At 47.9% G+C, this 17,525-nt stretch overlaps 1 protein-coding gene across 1 annotated transcript; it reads right to left on the bottom strand.

Annotated features, from left to right (window-relative positions):
• Positions 1 to 3,495: 3,495 nt before the first annotated feature.
• On the bottom strand, positions 3,496 to 12,577 carry MAPK3 (mitogen-activated protein kinase 3). Its single transcript, XM_035135470.2, has 9 exons — positions 12,261 to 12,577; positions 10,327 to 10,509; positions 9,517 to 9,706; positions 9,232 to 9,348; positions 8,527 to 8,641; positions 8,189 to 8,320; positions 6,169 to 6,278; positions 5,853 to 5,991; positions 3,496 to 5,227 (listed from the first exon to the last, which is right to left on the bottom strand). Exons 1-8 carry the CDS (start codon positions 12,422 to 12,424, stop codon positions 5,872 to 5,874), a joined length of 1,131 nt encoding a protein of 376 aa, XP_034991361.1. The 5' UTR covers positions 12,425 to 12,577; the 3' UTR covers positions 3,496 to 5,227; positions 5,853 to 5,871.
• Between the last annotated feature and the right edge of the window lie 4,948 nt (positions 12,578 to 17,525).

The raw sequence follows: 17,525 nt of genomic DNA, 5'->3' as shown, positions 1-17,525 counted from the left end.
CTAGTCACCAGACTCCCCAGCCAAGACTAAGAAGTGCTCTCCAACTGAACACAGAGGACTGCTCTCAATATACAGCTGAATGAAGCATAGGTGGTGATAGAATACGCTGCATTACTCCAGATGTCAGGTGGGGGGGGTAATACCAAGCTCAGGTGTGGTGAACCTTTGGCCCTCCAGATGTTTGCTTATGTATTTATAACCTGCAGTTCCATAAAATTCCCTCTGTCTGAAAAAAAACACCTTCCTGCAAGTAGAAAACAAGCCGATCAGGCTGAGCTACAACCTCTCTCCCTGATATGCTAGCTTTTTACTTGCAGGGACTCCTTTCTAAATAACAAGCAGACTTAAAATATGGTAACCCCCACCACCACCAGTCTAAATTGACAGTTCATTGTACTATTTTGTTCTCCTACATGTGTACAAAAAGCCTCAGGGAAAAAACCCCACCACTCCTAGCAATAAGGACTTTGAATATATTTCAATTACATGCCACTTCCTGGTTCAACCTTTCAAACACTCGCTGACAGCTTCAGTCACCAATTGCCCAATACAGTCTCTTTTGCCTACCCCCAGGAGAACACAGACCCCAGAGACCTCTGTGGTACAGTCAGACTGAGAGAGGAAGTTTGTCAGCTCAGCTGGAAGCCCATGCCCCAATGGTTAGTTTTCCTGGTGTCAACACACTGGGTTAAGAAAGAAACAGGTGGAGAAATTTCTATTTTTGTTATGCAAGGACAAACTCCTGGAGTTTGGCAATGAATATGAGATAGGTATGACGGTGAGAGGTGGGTGGGAGAAAGAGCATGACTCAAATGCAGACTCCTGTATCGCTGATTAACTAACACACACACCCCCCCCCAAGGCTGAAGGGATTGATGATGTATTTATATTACCCATTTTGTGATATACGTACTGGATACCTCTTGGACGGTAATTGCACAATAGCAGGCAGACAGGTCAAGAGTGTTCCAGAAGGCATCTGAGATGTGCTAATGATTAAATTGCAGGCAAAGCCCTGCAAAGGGATCACCACAAAACATTTCCTGCATTCGCAACCTGGTAAACCATCTTCCATAATCAAAATACATTCCTTTGTGGGTGCTTTAGTGGGAGAGGAAGGAACCCTGCCAAGTGCCGTAATGATGTGGTTTATAAGCACCTGCTTTTTTCCAGCTCAAGCCCGTCATGCAGATTGCAAGGGAATGTATTTCCCCCACCAACTCACAGACACAAAACTTTGCATGGTTTCGGGGCCACTGGCATATTGGTTGTTGCAGCGTGGGAGACCCAGCCTTGCAAGGTTCAGTCGTATCAACAAGTGCACTCGTTACAGATCTCACAAGGAGGCGGCCTCTTGTGTATGACACCAACTCCCAGTCAGCCCTAAAATGGAACAGGGACTTCTGTCATGGCACTCACACTATGGAACATCTTGCCTCAATAAATTTGGGTAGCCCACCATCTCCTTTTGGAAACCCGTTCAAAACTTTGCTCATGCCATAGCTTAGTAATAGGGCAAATGCTCCACACTCAAGAGGTCCCAGTTCAGACCCTGAAATTTCTAGGTGGGGTTGGAAAGACCCTAATCTGAAACCCTATCAAATCGCTTCCTATGCTCCACAAATGCGTGTTCCATTGGCCATGATAACTGCCTGCTGCTTTTAATATTGTTACTGGGGTGACTTATTGCCACTGTGCTTTAAAATGTGCATTTTATTCGTTAGTTAAGTTGGGGTTTCCACCGAAGGGCCAACAAGGCAAGCTCCCCCCGCCCCAGCCCTAGCACAGAGAATAGTACAGTACTTCAACTGTGTTTGAATAGCTTATTGCAAACGTTTTGTACACATTAATATTTTATTCCATGTAAGAGGCCATGTGCTCAGTTTAACATTCTCTCCTTCCTCAAGTTTTTAAATGATCCTATTTTTTTAAAAATACCTTAATGGAGTCTGCTACTATTCAACAAATATGAGGGACAGGAAATAAAATTTAGATTGAAAGAGCTAGCTCTCAAAAATTTAAATTTTGGCAATATTCAATAACTTCTGAATGGGACAGGGATTGTCTCATTCCTGAACTCCCCCCTCCTGCCACAAGCCTGCTGTCCCTTATACCTCAGCTGACAGCAACTTTATGGCATACAAGTTGGTGCCACTTGCCAACTCCAACATGTGCAGGCTTGATGTGCTGCCATCTCCACTTGGGACAACAGCAACCCATCAGAGAGAGCAGACAAGGAAAAGCACCAGCTCCAGCTGTCTCCTTCCTACTTCCCCCTTGTGGCTTGGAATGATGCTAACTCCCTGTTATCCCATGACAAAAATCATCGAATGAGTAGCAATCTACGTCAGGTAAGGAGGATAACTCATGCCAGCATAGAATCATAGCACTGTAGACTTAGAAGGTACACCCACTGGCGAACAGAGCCGCTTGGCCCCCCGGGGCGGCAAACCCGAAGGCCCCCCAGGGGGCGGGGGTGTCCGTAGCGCGCATGCGTCATGACGCACGACACACATGGATTATGATGCATGTGCGCTACGACACAGCCTTGCTCTGCGGCTTGCTCGTGGGGTTTGTTGTGCCGCCGCTTCGTAGCGTGCATGTGCTGTGCGTCCCGACGCATGCACGCTATAGAGCAACGCTGATGCCCCTCCCTGGCCCGCCCCTTGCCTCCACTCCAGCCGGAAAAAGGAAAGCACGCACCAAGCAGGTTTGCGAGCAAGCTGTCGGCGTGCGCTTTTTACCGGGCGCCGGGGCACGGCTTGGGTGTCGCGGGGGGCGCAGAGTGTCACCCTCCCCCAGAGTGGAACCCAGGGCGCCCCACCCCCTACTACGCCCCTGGGTACACCAAGGGTCATCCTGCAATGCAGGCTGCAAGGCAGCGACTTCCAGGGGAGCACTTGGAATTAGCTTTGAATTCTTGACTATCAAATATGGAATTGCTTTCTGGTGTGTTCTTGTAATCCTGGAAATACCTAGGTTTTTTTTATGGGCAAGTTTACTATGCCCCTTGGTCACCGTTGTAAAACTCAAGAAACACACAGATCTGTTTACAGCCTGCAAGATCCAAGACTGGAAGCAGTGACGGCAAAGGTGAGGATTTCGCAGCCGTGCAGCCGTCCCCATATCCTGTCCTAACACTCCTTTTGCACCCTCTCACCACAGGCCACTTCCTTCCTGTTACAGTCATGTCTATTAAGATACTGAAGTCAAGGCAGCACTACCCCTTGTACAATGGATATGCAAGTACTTCTGATGAATCTTCATTGTGCTTTTGTGCGGACTAAACTTTTAACTGAAAAACTAGTCCTGCAGCCAAGTCTTCCTTCTGGGCCAGTTTTCATTCTTGATGTTTAGTAGGGGCAGATGTCTGCCCGAAGCTTCTTCTTTCTCTCGACACCCCACACCCTCCTGGGGGAAAAACAACTTAGGTGCATGTATTTTTAGCTGACTGAGAACTTATGTTTTCCCTCCAAAACAAGACAAAATTAGGCATTGAAGGAATAAAGGAATGATTTATTTCAGGGTCTTTTTATACAATTCAAAGCAGGAGGGGGAGGCATTATTTCCCTTCAATCCAAGTTCCCTCATAGTATTACACGCCCCAGGAGGAAGCCCAATTAGCATGCCATCGTGGATGGACAAACAGGCAACATTGTCTGAACAGAGACTTCCTCCTCACTCAACTAGATAGCTAAGGAAACAAACAAACAGACAAAATCCACATTCCTGTTTTTCTGCTTGCAAAATTTCTGTCTTTGGGAACCCGAAGGTTCTGGCAGTTCTTCCTCATCCAAACTGGTACCCCCCTCCCCAAAATGGCACACACAGAGATGGGAGGGCTTAAAATCCATAAGTTAGTCCATCTAAAAAGTAGTGCTCACTCCCAAAAGCTTTGCCTTCAACCAAGGTTGCTTCATTCCCAATACTTTCAGCAGACACCAGTCTAGCTGCTTGTTCCTGGTTTAGTGCTCGCTTATCCAAAATACCTCCTCCCCTCGAGAGTTTGGTTGTTACGGGGCAACTGGGTTGTCCCCTCAGGACACACAAGATGTGATCGTCCGTCATCTTCCCAGCCTTTCCCCTCCCTTGTAAAATTCATGTTTGCCCATAGCTGCAGGCCCCTAATCATTTTTGGACTTTGATCTGACCAAGGCAAATGGGGGGGGGGGTTAAAAATTCTGCACACGTTGTTTAAGAACATCATTGATGAAAGTGGAGGGAGGGGGAATTAAGAGGGCAGCCATGTTAGTTTGTAGCAGCAAGAAGACAAAAGTGCAGTGCTGTTGCAGAGGCCAATTGGTTTCTTGAGGGATGTTAAAGGGTTCACATACCCCAACTGCCCAATTTATCAAGATGCGAAATGGAAAGGGGGGGGGGAGAGGCAGACAACCACAAACCTCGCCTTAAGAGAGGAAGCAAATGAAGTTGAAAGCCTTCCTTTTCATCTGCACAGCCACAGAAGCAGAAGGGGGAGACATTTTGTCCCTCTTCCAACCAGGCACACCTTTCAAGCTTTGTAAAGATCTTCATCTTGCACTGCACAACAGCTGCCCACAGTGACGAGTTAAGGTTAGAGATGTGCATGGAAGGTGTTTGAAAAATGGCACTAACCAGCAGACAAAAAAACCAGCACATACATGCCCTCCATTTGCGCAGGGAGGAACCAGGACTCCTGTGAGTTCTCAAGGAGTGTAGGGGGGGGGAGGAGTCAGAACCCTTGGGCTCTGTTCCCAGTTCTGGAACAGTCATGTGGTTCTGTGGATTACAAGAGGGAGAGTCCAGGAGCCAGGATTTAGGTTCAACTCCCTTTGTTAATAATGCCCAAGGGATCAGAAAATGGCCCTGCTAAAAAAATCAGCATTAGTTTATTAACTCGTTAACAAAGACAATAAAATGCCAAAAAAAGGAGATGACACTCCGCTCCCTTCAATTTCTTTGAGGGAGGGGTTAAAGGACAGAGGAAACCGATTTCCTTTCCCTCCTGTAGGGGAGGGTACTTCCCTCCCCTTCCCCAACCTGGGCACCAGGGTCTCACCCTGACACATCACATTAAGGGGGTCCAGAGATGGGTTACCAGGGTTCACAGCCACGTAGCAAAGCGCAGTTGTACAGCAAGTCGACAGGGGCACCCCCAAATTGGTACCCCCTGAATCCTGTGCTCCCCTCTAAAATCCAGTAGGGGAGCTGGGTACAGTCCCAAATCATCTCCTGGTGAAGCAGAGACCTGGAACAAAAAAGAGATCCTATGAAGATTACAGGTGCTGATACTCGGGAGTCTTGTCTACAAATCACAAGATGCAGCAACATTTAAATCGCTTAGCTGCAGCGGGGAAACAAACAAACAAACAAAACCATCCACATAGCAAATACACACATTTCTGAAATTTGTAGTAGCAAAAATGTCTACCTAACAAGTATCGATAATGCCTCACAACTGGATGGTGTATGTGTGTGTGTATATGCTTTAAGTATTTGCAGGCAATGATCAGGCAACATAAAACTTCTCTGGCCACATACACATGCAAAGTTCAGATAAAACTCTCTCCAGGTTCCTTTACATGTGCATTTCATAACTTAAGTGGCTTGCAGCAAGGATCTGCTCCACCTCGTTGGACACCCCCAGTCCATTCACGGAACTGTAGGTACCAGGAAGTGGAATCTCCACCAAGGGGATGTCACAAGTTCATCATCACAAGGTGGTGTGAACAAGCCACTTCAGAACCACCGCATTCAACACCGATCATGTGAGTGTAACTTGGACCAACGTATTTCTGCCCCGCAGCTGGCCTTCCTAAGGTCAGGCAGCTTTTCTAAAGCCACCTTTTGACCCACAGTGCTGTTTGACTTACCAGTGGTCCGAACAGCCCCTCAGGGCCCTTGGTAGCCAGGCTGGAACCGTGCCGTCTCCTCAAATATCAGCTCTTTCAGCTTCTCTTTGGGCAGGTCATCCAGCTCCATGTCAAAGGTGAAAGGCTCCTCTGCCACCGGCTAAGCGTGGAGCAAAGGGAGAGATGTAAAAATCCAGGAATCCTGGTCCCCAAAATCCTTCGTTTCACAAGCCTGCCCATCCTAGCCCATTGCACTCCCGCCTTCTTGTTCCTCACCCTGCGCTCCCAAATCCCCTTGGAACGGTAGTCAAACCCCAAGAACCAAAGCGTCCAGTACCTCATCTGAGGGGTCGTAGTACTGCTCTAGGTAAGGATGGGCAAGGGACTCCTCCACCGTGATGCGCTTATTAGGGTTAAAGGTCAACATTTTATCCAACAGGTCCAGAGCTGAAAAAGGAAAGGGGGGAGGGAGAAAATAGGATGCAGTATCAGCAGCCAGACAGCAGATGGCAACAGGAAGAAAACGCGTGCATACACACACAAACACAATTGTGCCAACGAATAGTTGCAGGGCTGGAATCTGGCCACAGATGGCAGCAGAGAGCAATGAAGGCTGTGTGGCATCACTGACAGCATCCCATAGTAAGAGCCCTCCTGGATCAGGAGGGGGGCTCATCTAGCCCAGCATCCCGTTTCCAATGATGGCCAGGTAGGTGCTTCCATGCCCTGCTTGTGCAGCAACAGTTCTCCCCATTTTGTGCCCACTATTCACAGGTGTATTTGTTTTTGAAGCAGACATTCCTTTTCTCTGTTGTGAATATGGGCAGCTGCCGACATCACAATTGCACCATGCAAATGCGTCTAACCCCTTTTTATGTGATATACGCTTTGCTCTTTCCTCCTCGGGAAGATGCTTCACCACACATGACTACCTTGGCTGTTCACTTCTGTACCTTCTCCCGGTCTGCACTACCCTACTTGGCCTGGGTGTGGTCTAGAACAACACTACTCTAGCTCACGCTGTGCTACAGGTTTACAGAGAGGCACCAGAGTGTTATTCTCAACCCCTTTCCAATTAATTCAATATCTGAGTGCCTGGAAAATCAGAGCGCCTTTTTTTCACAGCAATGATACAACTGAGTTGATGTTTTCAGAGAGCTGCTCACCATAACCCCAGAATCTCTATGTGCGTAATAACTATGGCTTTCATAGTTCAGTAACACCAATGATTTTACCATTTGACCTGTAACAGCAAGACCTTTAACAGTAAGGTGTGCCATTTGCAATTGCCCCCCCCCGAATCCTTTCTTTGAAATTGGCCTTACGCTGACAAGTCGCACATACTTGTGAAGTTGTTGAGCTTTTAACATCTAAGGTCTTTAAGGACTCCAGGGTCGACTTAAGCGCCCCTGGCGCCGTGGTGCGCCGGATCTCTCCGGCGCCCTCCTGCCCCGTTTTCCAGCACGGTGGGCAGGTGGGCGCAGCGCGGCTGCCACAGGCGCTGCCGCGTGGCGGGCAGGCGGGCACAGCACGATCTCTCCGGCGCCCTCCCGCCCCGTTTCCCAGCACGGCGGGCGGGCAAGCACAGTGCGATCTCTCTGGCGGGCAAGCACAGTGCGATCTCTCTCAATTGTCTAGGCTTCAGGGGGTCTAACATTAGCATCAACACTATGTTTTGTCCACCTTTATTGGTAGCTGACAATTTGATTGGCATTACCTCTGAATGCTAATTAAGAACTTTTATCCTATCCTCAGTTTTGAGGGCACAGAACATTATGAACATCCCCTATCAGGGAATGAGTTATTTCAAATCAGATGCTTCTCAGTTGGCCAGCTTTCCTCTAGAAGTCTGCATAAAGCTGCTCTGTGTTGTTTTTTATTTGAAGTCCCAGCAGTTCCTTTGGATTCAAGTATAGCCTGTCCCATTGCTTTGTCTAGGGTGTGGCTGTGTGTTTATGTATTAGTTAGAAACAAGACCACAGCTCTTATATCATTAATAGCTGCATCAAAAGGAAATTTTAGCACATGCTAATTTTCATACCCCTACATGGCAAGAGTGATGAGACACACAAAAGTCCTGGTCACACTGGGTGAAAATGCAGGTGGCTGAGCAACATTTATATTTGAACAGTGAGGGGGAAACTGCAACCTTCACAGGCTAATGAGACCCTTCTCTTTCAGCAGTTACTGGTGAGCATGAAACAGAAGAGTTTAAAGACTTCTGGCTTAGGTTATATTGATAAGTATAATTAGGCAAATAGTAGGGGAAACACTGGAATGTGAGAATGGACAACAATGAGCAATCCACGCTGGGACACAGAAGTGGCTGAACACCCTTTGCCTTCTTCCTCCCTTACCTTTGAGATCAGCCTTAGGGAACAGTTTGGCCCAGGGAACCTTGGGCTTTTGGGGCAGCGACTGGAGATAGTTGCGAGCCTTCATGTTGATGATGCAGTTCAAGTCGTCTTGAGATGGGGAACCCAGAATACCTGTAGAGATGGCAGATAGAACTTTGTTGGATATATTGGACAGGGCAAATCCTAGAGGGAAAATAGTTTTCAAGTTCTGTAACAAGCAAGGCCTCGGGCACTGAAAAGAGACCAAGAAGGCGGCAGAGTTGGCCATTCAATGGTGAGTACAAAAAACCTCTCCCCTCCAATACTAAATGCTTTACTCCCTGATACTTTCCCCTTACCCAGGATGTGGTTCAGCTGGTCCAGGTAGTGCTTGCCAGGAAAGATGGGTCGGTTTGACAGCATCTCAGCCAGGATGCAGCCCACAGACCATATGTCAATAGACTTGGTGTAGCCCTGAGAAGGGGGTAAAAGACATGGAAAGAGAACCAGGCTCTGGGCTTCCTGGCCATGCATAAACAGCCTACGGTTCATGAGGAGACTGCTTTCTCCTTGCACAGTGACTATCTGGCAGAATGAAAACTAAGGTTCCCTTCTTTATGAGGCATCGAAAGCCTGAAACTATGGCCCCAGCAAAAGTACAGGATTCAGGAAGACATCTCTCTTTCCCCAGCTTGGCTACATGGGCATGAAATACAAGAGAGAGGTCCTTTAATGCCATCACAGATAATGGATGGAAAGGTGGCAGCACAGGAAATTCAAGGAGGGTGGGGAACAGCAATGGGGAACAGGTGGGTACTAAGGGGGCAAGGAAGGGGCAGAAATTAGCATTTTGTATGTTTTGCTGCTGATGTTTTGATAGTGTTTTTCAGATTTACTGAAAAAATAAAGACCCATCTCGTGGGTGTGAGCTAAGTGTTATTAACTTAAAAAAATGTCTTCATATTGCTTTCATGGCTATGTTAATCCCCGCCCTCCCCGAGAAGTTGAGAGACATCACTTCCAACTGAACTTTGCATCACTTGTCTTCACTCCGACTAACTTACCTTGGAATTAAGCATGATTTCAGGAGCTCGATACCAGCGAGTAGCAACGTACTCCGTCAAGAAACCTGTGTGGTCATGGTCCGGGTCTGCGATCCGAGCCAGGCCAAAGTCACAGATCTGTAAGGAAAGAGAGAGGGGGGGAAAAAACCTGAATGGGATGGGCATGAGTAGCAAACCCAGGACGAGCAGAAATCTAAGGTTGCAAAATGCAGAGTGGGGGTGGGAGAAGGCTGGTGTCAGCTGGAGAGGGAAGCAAAGAGTTTAGCAAAAGTTGCTGAATGCCACCTTCAGGTCACACGTGGTGTTGATGAGAAGGTTGCTGGGCTTCAGGTCCCGATGAAGCACATTGGCAGAATGGATGTATTTCAGCCCTCGGAGAATCTGGTAGAGAAAGTAGCAGATGTGGTCATTGCTGAGCTGCTGGGTCTTCAGCAGCTTATAGAGATCAGTTTCCATCAAATCCTGAACTATATATCTGCAGAGGGAGAAATGGTGCCCCCTCCAGGAAAGAGGGAGCAAGAGCAACAGTCAAGAAAAACAACTTTAATAGTAGTACTGTATGTAAAGGAGCATCTTGGGAGGGGAAGGGGGAACCATAAAGTGCACACACCCCTTGTTGAGCTGCCCACGATTTGTCCCTCAGGCTGAGTTGGATTTTCATAGCTGTGGTCCAGCCAGATACTGAATGTTGCTAACACTTTCAGTGACTGCCAAGCAGAATGTATCGCTGATAATGATGCTGCTAATAACACTGCCTCTTCACATGCTTGTGATGTAAACCTATTCAGAGGCATGGTACTGAAAGAGCATTCTTGATCTAAGTGATCATTTTAGCCCTAACCCATTAAAAGCACAACACCCAGAGCCATGCTCAGAAGACAACAGGAAGCCAATGTGGATGCTGGCACAATCTTCCCAGCAATTCCACAGCACAGCATTATGTTGTGTGCCAGCCAAAGACTCAGAGCTGCATATTTGATTCAAGGACTCTATGCAGATCACAGTATGACTCCCACAGCCTCTGGACATCAAAACATTTTTTCATGTAGGTGCCCTTCCAGGCTTGGGAGGGACAACAGTGGTCTGCAAGGATACACATCACGCATCTGGTCGATGGTAGGTGCACGCAGGATGTCATTGATGCCGATGACATTCTCATGCTTGAAGCGCAAAAGGATCTTGATCTCTCGCAGTGTGCGCTGGCAGTACGTCTGGTGCTCAAAGGGACTAATCTTCTTTATGGCAGCCCGGATCTTGTTGACATGATCGTAGGCAGAGCTGTGGGGAAAGGAAGACAAAAGACACATGCAGATGGCAACCTCTGGGTCTGCACATACATAGACTGTCTCCTCAGTATAAAAGCTTGCATACATTCTTTCTCCAAATTGCCAAATGCCTTTCCCCCCTCTCCTCTCCCCCACTGAAAGAAAACAGTCTGGAGATCCACAAGAACAACTGACAAGGGGAACTGCCTCCATGCAAGCCAATCAGAAATCCCCAAATGTACACCAAGGTTTTGGATCTTATGTCAATAGGATCAATACAAGGACAGAAAGATAACAGGAGGAGGAAATAGCAGACATAGCAATACAAATAGCATGATACAATTATTTAGGAAAACCCAACTGTTTGGCTCCATTATCACCACTTGGCACAAGTACTGGCAGCTGGCAAGAGTTGACAGAATGAGACCTAAAAAGTCGACACTAGGTGGCAGGGTACAGGGAAGCTCTGGCCCTGCAGATGTTGCTGAACTACAACTCCTATCATCCTGGCCACTGACTATGCTTGCTGGGGCTGATGGGAATTGTAGTTCAGCAACATCTGCAGCGCCAAATGTTTCCTATACCTACTGTAAAGCTCTCAAGACATGGAGTGTAAGCACAGAAGCCTAGAAGATCAGATGCTTAGTGAGATAATGAATACTTCAGAATAAAAGGTGTTACGCAGTTTGACTACTACAGGTACTGGCAGCTTACGTACCAGACCCAAACTGTTGGGTGTAATATGGTGGCTAGGTTTGGTACAATAGGATATTGCAAAGAATACCCTATCTTGGGTAACTTTTGGAGGCACAAATGAAGCATATACTGTACAACAGTTCTGAAGGTTCAGAGATCGGAATAGCCTACCATTAATATAAAAACTATAGGCCTAGTGTTGATCCAAGTCTAGAAAAGAGCACACACTAAGAGTCTCAATATGGCATTTAGCAAGGCTGGCAAAACTATCGAGCCTACAGGAATACCGTAGTAGTGTAAAAAGTGGAAGCATGGATTGGGGCTGACATCACATTAAGCATTCCCCCATTACTTAACTACATGGCAATGAGAGGTTTGCCAAGAAGGCAGGTTAGCCAGCCTCCGACTTGCAAGACTTGTCTCTGGTGCGAACAGTCGTACAATAAGAAGTTTGTCAGATGCAACTTCTCCACCAAAGTGCTGCAGTGGTAAGGGGGCACCAGGGCTGTGACCACCAAGCTTCTTGCTACCTTGGTATAAAAATGCACAGAAGCGCCCTTGGAAAGCAGCAGACAGGCACCAGCCAGCCTCCGAACAATGGAGGCATTAGCAAGGAAGCTGGCAAATATTGGCACAAGGAGATAGCGGACCGGCAAGGGCCAGTCCCTGGGAGGGGCTCGGAGCCCAACAATGACTTGGCGGGGCTAGGGAGTGCTTCTTCTGCGCGTTCCTAGTTCACAGGGCAGTTTGGGAGAAGAGCATCTGCAGAAAAAGGCTGCAGCCGAGAGGAGAGCCCTGCGCGTGCAACGGGCAGCGGCGAGCCTTGGAGCGGAGGAGCAACGGGAGCCGATGCGGAAAGAAGGGTCGGGGCGGGGAAAGCTACGTCGAGAGCACGGCAGGCGCCTCTGTCGGGGTTCAGTAACTAAGAAGCAACATGGCGGAAGCCTGTCGGAAAGGCTACGGCGGCCGGGAGGGCCGCTTTCGGCGGGTCAGCCAGCCAAGCCTCAGGCTTCTTGCCCGGGTACGGCGCCCGGACAGGGCCATTCCGCGCGGTTCGCGCTCACTCACCAGACCATGCCGTAAGCCCCCTCGCCGATGTACTGCAGGTCCGTGTAGCGCGGCCCCACGTCGAACAGTTGCCCTTTCACCGTCTCCACTCCCAGCTTCGGCGCTCCCGGTCCCGGCACAACCCCCGCCCCGCCTGGGGCTGCTGTCGCCGCTGCTGCCGCCATGGCCGACCTGGTCAAGAATCTCCTGCAGCCGCTCCTATCGCTGCTTTACCCGGAACCGACACCGCCCGACAGCACCGCGCATGCGCTCGCCGAGGAAACGGAGAGACCGCTACTGCCCATGCGCTTGGCAGAAGCTGCGGCTTGAGGTTCCTCTCAGAGCGCATGCGCCGAGCCTGCCTCATAGCGTTTTGCGGGCCACAACGCGCCTGGCTTGGATTGGGACGTCAAGAACTCGACCCGGAAGCGCCGCACCCATAACATTCCACTCAAAGCGATGCTCCACCCTCTCTCGCGCGCAAGCTTCAGTCCCGTTGGGCCACGCCCTTTGGCTCTGATTGGGCCACGCCTCTTGGCTCAGCTCGCCACCAATCCAGTTCCCGACGCCACGCGCTTGCTCTTGTTCCAAGGCCCGCCCTTTTCCCTGTAGTCGCGTGTTCGAATCTCCAGTGAGGATATATACTGCATACACTTGCGGGCTTCTTTGTATTCATTTGAATTTAGATTTATAGTCCACACTGGTTGGATTTATGCAGCTGTGCGGTGGCAGGAGCTCTGTCTTCCTTTATTTACTCCCTAGGTGTAAAGGGCTCCAAAGAAACTTTACAAGAAAAACAAAGCAACTTGGGCTTAAAAATAAATCTAGATACATATGGACAAAAAGTATAGTCCAGGGGTTCCCAAGCTATAGTCAGAGCAGGACTTTGTTGGGCAAACCTTAATTATTGGGGGTTATAAAATCTGAGAATTTTAGTTGGAAGGGACCATGAGGGTCATCTAGTCCAACCCCTTGCAGTGCCGGAATCTTATGCCCAATAATAATAATAATTTATTATTATTTATACCCCGCCCATCTGGCTGGGTTTCCCCAGCCACTCTGGGCGGCTTACAACAGAAAAATGAAATAAAACAATTAAACATTAAAAGCCTCCCTAAACAGGGCTGCCTTCAGATGTCTTCTAAAAATCTGGTAGCTGTTTTTCTCTTTGACATCTGATGGGAGGGCATTCCACAGGGCAGGCGCCACCACCGAGAAGGCCCTCTGCCTGGTTCCCTGCAACTTGGCTTCTTGCAACAAAGGAACCGCCAGAAGGCCCTCGGTACTGGACCTCAGTGTCTGGGCAGAACGATGGGGGTGGAGACGCTCCTTCAGGTATACTGGACCGAGGCCCAAGGTGGAGCTCAAAACCATGACCCTGAGATTCAGAGTCTCATGCTCTACTGACAGACCACTTGACCTCACACAGGGCCGTATTAACAAAAGATTATCAAAGGCTGCCCCTGATTTGTTTTGTTTGTTTGTTTAAAAACACTTGCTTTTCAGCCAAAAGAGCAATCCCCAGAGTGAGTTAAAGCAATCAGTAATAAATGCGTTCAGGCATGTAAACCTGAAAGACATGGTATAAATGGCAAAATATTTGGCAGGAAAAGGTAAGAAAGCAAACTCTTGAAGAATGCCTGGATAAGTCAGTTGGTTAAAGGGTGGTGGCACTGATAACACCAAGGTTACAGGTTTGATCCCCTTATGGGACAGCTGCATATCCCTGCATTGCAGGGGGTTGGACTAGATGATACACAGGATCCCTTCCAATTCTTTGATTCTGTGGTGCTCCAGATCTTTTGGGGAGCTTTGGTCTTGTGAGAAAGGAACATAAATGTGACAGTTTGAAACTCCTGGGAAATTCTGGCTATCACAAAGCACAGAGATGGATAAAATGACCACTTGATTGTCTTGCTTTATCTCCCTTATGCCATTCTAAAGCTCTCTGTTGTGGACATGGCAGGGTTTTTTATGTACTCCTAATTACCGCCTCCTGTGTTTTAGATCAGGAGATACTATGAAGCTGGAAAATTTAGCCATATTTTTCTTGCAAAGCACTAATTCACCTGTTTAAGGACATGTTTGTTAAGAGAAAAAGGTTGATGCAAAAAGTATTATGTAAAGTGGGGGCCTCTCAATCTGGCCCTTGGGATTCTCTCAGAGCCAACTCCTAGGGGCCATGGGGGCTTCAGCCCCCACAATGAAATATTTGGCGTGTGTGCACTGCATCATGTGATCAATTATGTGGGGGTGGGGCTTTCCTGGGCCCCACAGAATTTTACTGGTATTCAAGTTGGCACCCCTGCCCTCAGATGCCATATCCCCTCCTCAGCCACACCCCTCACCATCCCAACTACACTACTCTGGCATTTTTGTTCTGGCTGCAATGCATCTTTGCACTTTGATCCTGCCGCTTGGTTTCCTGGGTGGAGGATAAGAAAGGGGTGTGTAGAAACAAACCTGCCACACAGAAGTACATTTTGCATTCATTGCTGTGACCGCTTTTGCCTTCTTACCGCTGCCATGTGGTCCTCAGTCTGGTAAAGATTCTCCATACCTGCTTGAAAGGCTAAGAGTTGTGTTCAGTGGTAGTCCTACTCAGAGCTGACCCATTGAAATGAAAGGCCAAGGTTCATTAATTTCAGCAAGTCCGCTCCAAGTAAAATGTATGCAATCCTATATGTGTCTACTCAGAAGTCAGTCCCATTGAGTTCAATGGCATTTACTAAGATTTCAGCTTTATTGTAGTAGTATAATTTTTCGTAGACTAGGCGAGGTAGTGTTGAGAATGCTAGGCAGGGCAGGTTAAAGACCCTGCTAATAGGGTTGCCAGACTAATAGAGGACAGGACTTCTGTGCCTTTAATTGCCCTGCTCTCTTTTGAGTCTGGAAACCTTAAAGAGAAACCAGCAGACCCTTTGCTTGGAAATTAAACAAAGGGTTTGCTGGTTTCTCTTTAAGGTTTCCAGATTCAAAAGAGAGCAGGGCAATTAAAGGCACAGAAGTCCTGTTCTCTATTCAGTCTGGCAACCCTACCTGCTAATCACAAAGTGTATTGGGTGAATTTTAAAAAAAGCACTGTAGGATCACATCAATGGCTCATCTAATCCAGCATCCTGTTCTCACAGTGGCCCACTAGATGCCTGTGGGAGAATTTCAAACTCGATGTGAAACAAAGGCTTCCCTTCCTGTGATTTGCAGCAACCGGTACTCATAAACTTTAAGGCAGTCTTGCTCACACACCTGCTTGTTGCAGAAATCAGAAGGAAAGCCATCCATTCTTCCCTGAGCTTCTTGAAGGAACGGAATAAAAATATATATGATAAAGATGTGGCATTATCCTGGCAGATTATTTACATACGAGAAATTATAGAAGGTTGGGTGAAAAGGCAATGCGATGTGCAGAGCTACACGCGCCTACTCAGAAATAAGCCCCGTTGAGTTCAATGGGCCTTACTCCCATGTTGAGGGCATATAGGACTGCAGCGTAAGTGCCAGTTGTAGTCAGTGACATTTCTACATAAAATTCAAATCTATGAAAAAGAATTGGCACACCATCTACCCACAACAGCATCTGTAGGGAACAACACTCCTTTCCTGTTCTTTGCTTTGCTAACTTAAAAACCTACAGCAGTAGAGAAATCTGTGCTCTCAGTTGATCACAAGCACTTATATACTTTAATGACAAAACGGACGTCTTTGGATTTGTCTGAAACAAGCAGCTGGAATGGGTGAGTAGAGAGAGCTTCACTAGATTTAAAAGGGTTGCTTAGTTCCTTTCTCCGCACTGTCGTCTTCTGTTCCCTGATCCACCATCACCCACACAATCCCTTAGCCGTCCCCTCCCGGCAAAACAAAACCCCAAACAAAAAGAGGCCTTGGCATCTTAAACAAATGTATCCTAGCATCACATGTCCAGTATGCAAGAGCTCTCTTTTGTCTGATGCCATCTGCTGAAGAGGACCCTACTCTTAGCTAGGATGCAAGATCACGTCACAATAAATGCATTAGTCTCTGAGGTGCCACAGAACTCCTGGCTTTCTTGCAGCAACAGACTTGACCTGGTGACTCATCTGGAAGGAACGCCTAAAAAACATTTCTCTGCCTATCAGTGAGGCCATGCTTAAATAAATAAAAGCCTGGCCTCCAGGCATAGCTGCCAAGTTTTCCCTTTTCTCACGAGGAAGCCTATTCAGCATAAGGGAATTTCCCTTAAAAAAAGGGATAACTTGGCAGCTATGCCTCCAGGCAATTACAATTCTGTGCCAAAAAGGAAAAAAAAGTGAAATGGGTTGGATTTGCATGAGTTATACAGTAATTGTCAACATTTTGCATGCTTTATCCAATGTCTTGTAGTTAGAGTGGGCATGGAGCTACATTGAGGATTGGAATACCTCTAACCATTGGGAATACTGTCCAGGAATTCCTCTGGCTTCCAAATTCTCGAGCTGCCTCCAGAGGTTGCGCACCCAAAAGCAATGCTGTTGCTACACAGCACGCTCTTCCTCCAGCAGTGTTACCAAGCTGAGTTTCCTTTGAAGGAAAGAGAGCTCTGAAGAATGAAGACTTGCAGCGTCTATGATAATTTGGTTCATATATATCTATATATGGCTGATGGGTGCCATACTACAACTCCCGTCAGCCCCACCCAGTGACCCAGCAAAGCATTCTGGGAAAGTAGCTTTAGTCAAGCATCTGTGGAAGCAAACATCAGGCCGTCTTACTAGGCAGCAGATTTCTCCAGAAAGCAACTTGGATAGCCCCTGCCCTGTGAGAAAACCCTGCACCTCTAATTTTTCCTCTGTCTGCTCAGTCCAGCTGCAAAAATGGATGTTTCTCCCTCAGGCTGTGTACACATTGCTGTTTACTCCATCTCCAGTGTGCCGCGAGTGTTTGAAGCTGAGTACATGTGACGCGGGTGGCGCTGTGGGTTAAACCACAGAGCCCAGGGCTTGCCGATCAGAAGGTCGGCAGTTCAAATCCCTGTGACGGGGTGAGCTCCCATTGCTAGGTCCCTGCTCCTGCCAACCTAGCAGTTTGAAAGCACAAAGTGCAAGTAGATGAATCGGTACTGCTCCGGCGGGAAGGTAAACGGCGTTTCCGTGCGCTGCTCTGGTTTGCCAGAAGCGGCTTAGTCATGCTGGCCACATGACCCGGAAGCTGTACGCCGGCTCCCTCGGCCAATAAAGTGAGATGAGTGCCGCAACCCCACAGTCGTCCACAACTGGACCTAATGGTCAGGGGTACCTTTACCTTTACATGTGGTGTTAGCTAGAACTCTCG

Source organism: Zootoca vivipara, chromosome 13, assembly GCF_963506605.1.
Source record: "Zootoca vivipara chromosome 13, rZooViv1.1, whole genome shotgun sequence".
Taxonomy (NCBI): Eukaryota; Metazoa; Chordata; class Lepidosauria; order Squamata; family Lacertidae; genus Zootoca; species Zootoca vivipara.
This window is presented reverse-complemented; position numbering and strand designations above follow the sequence as displayed.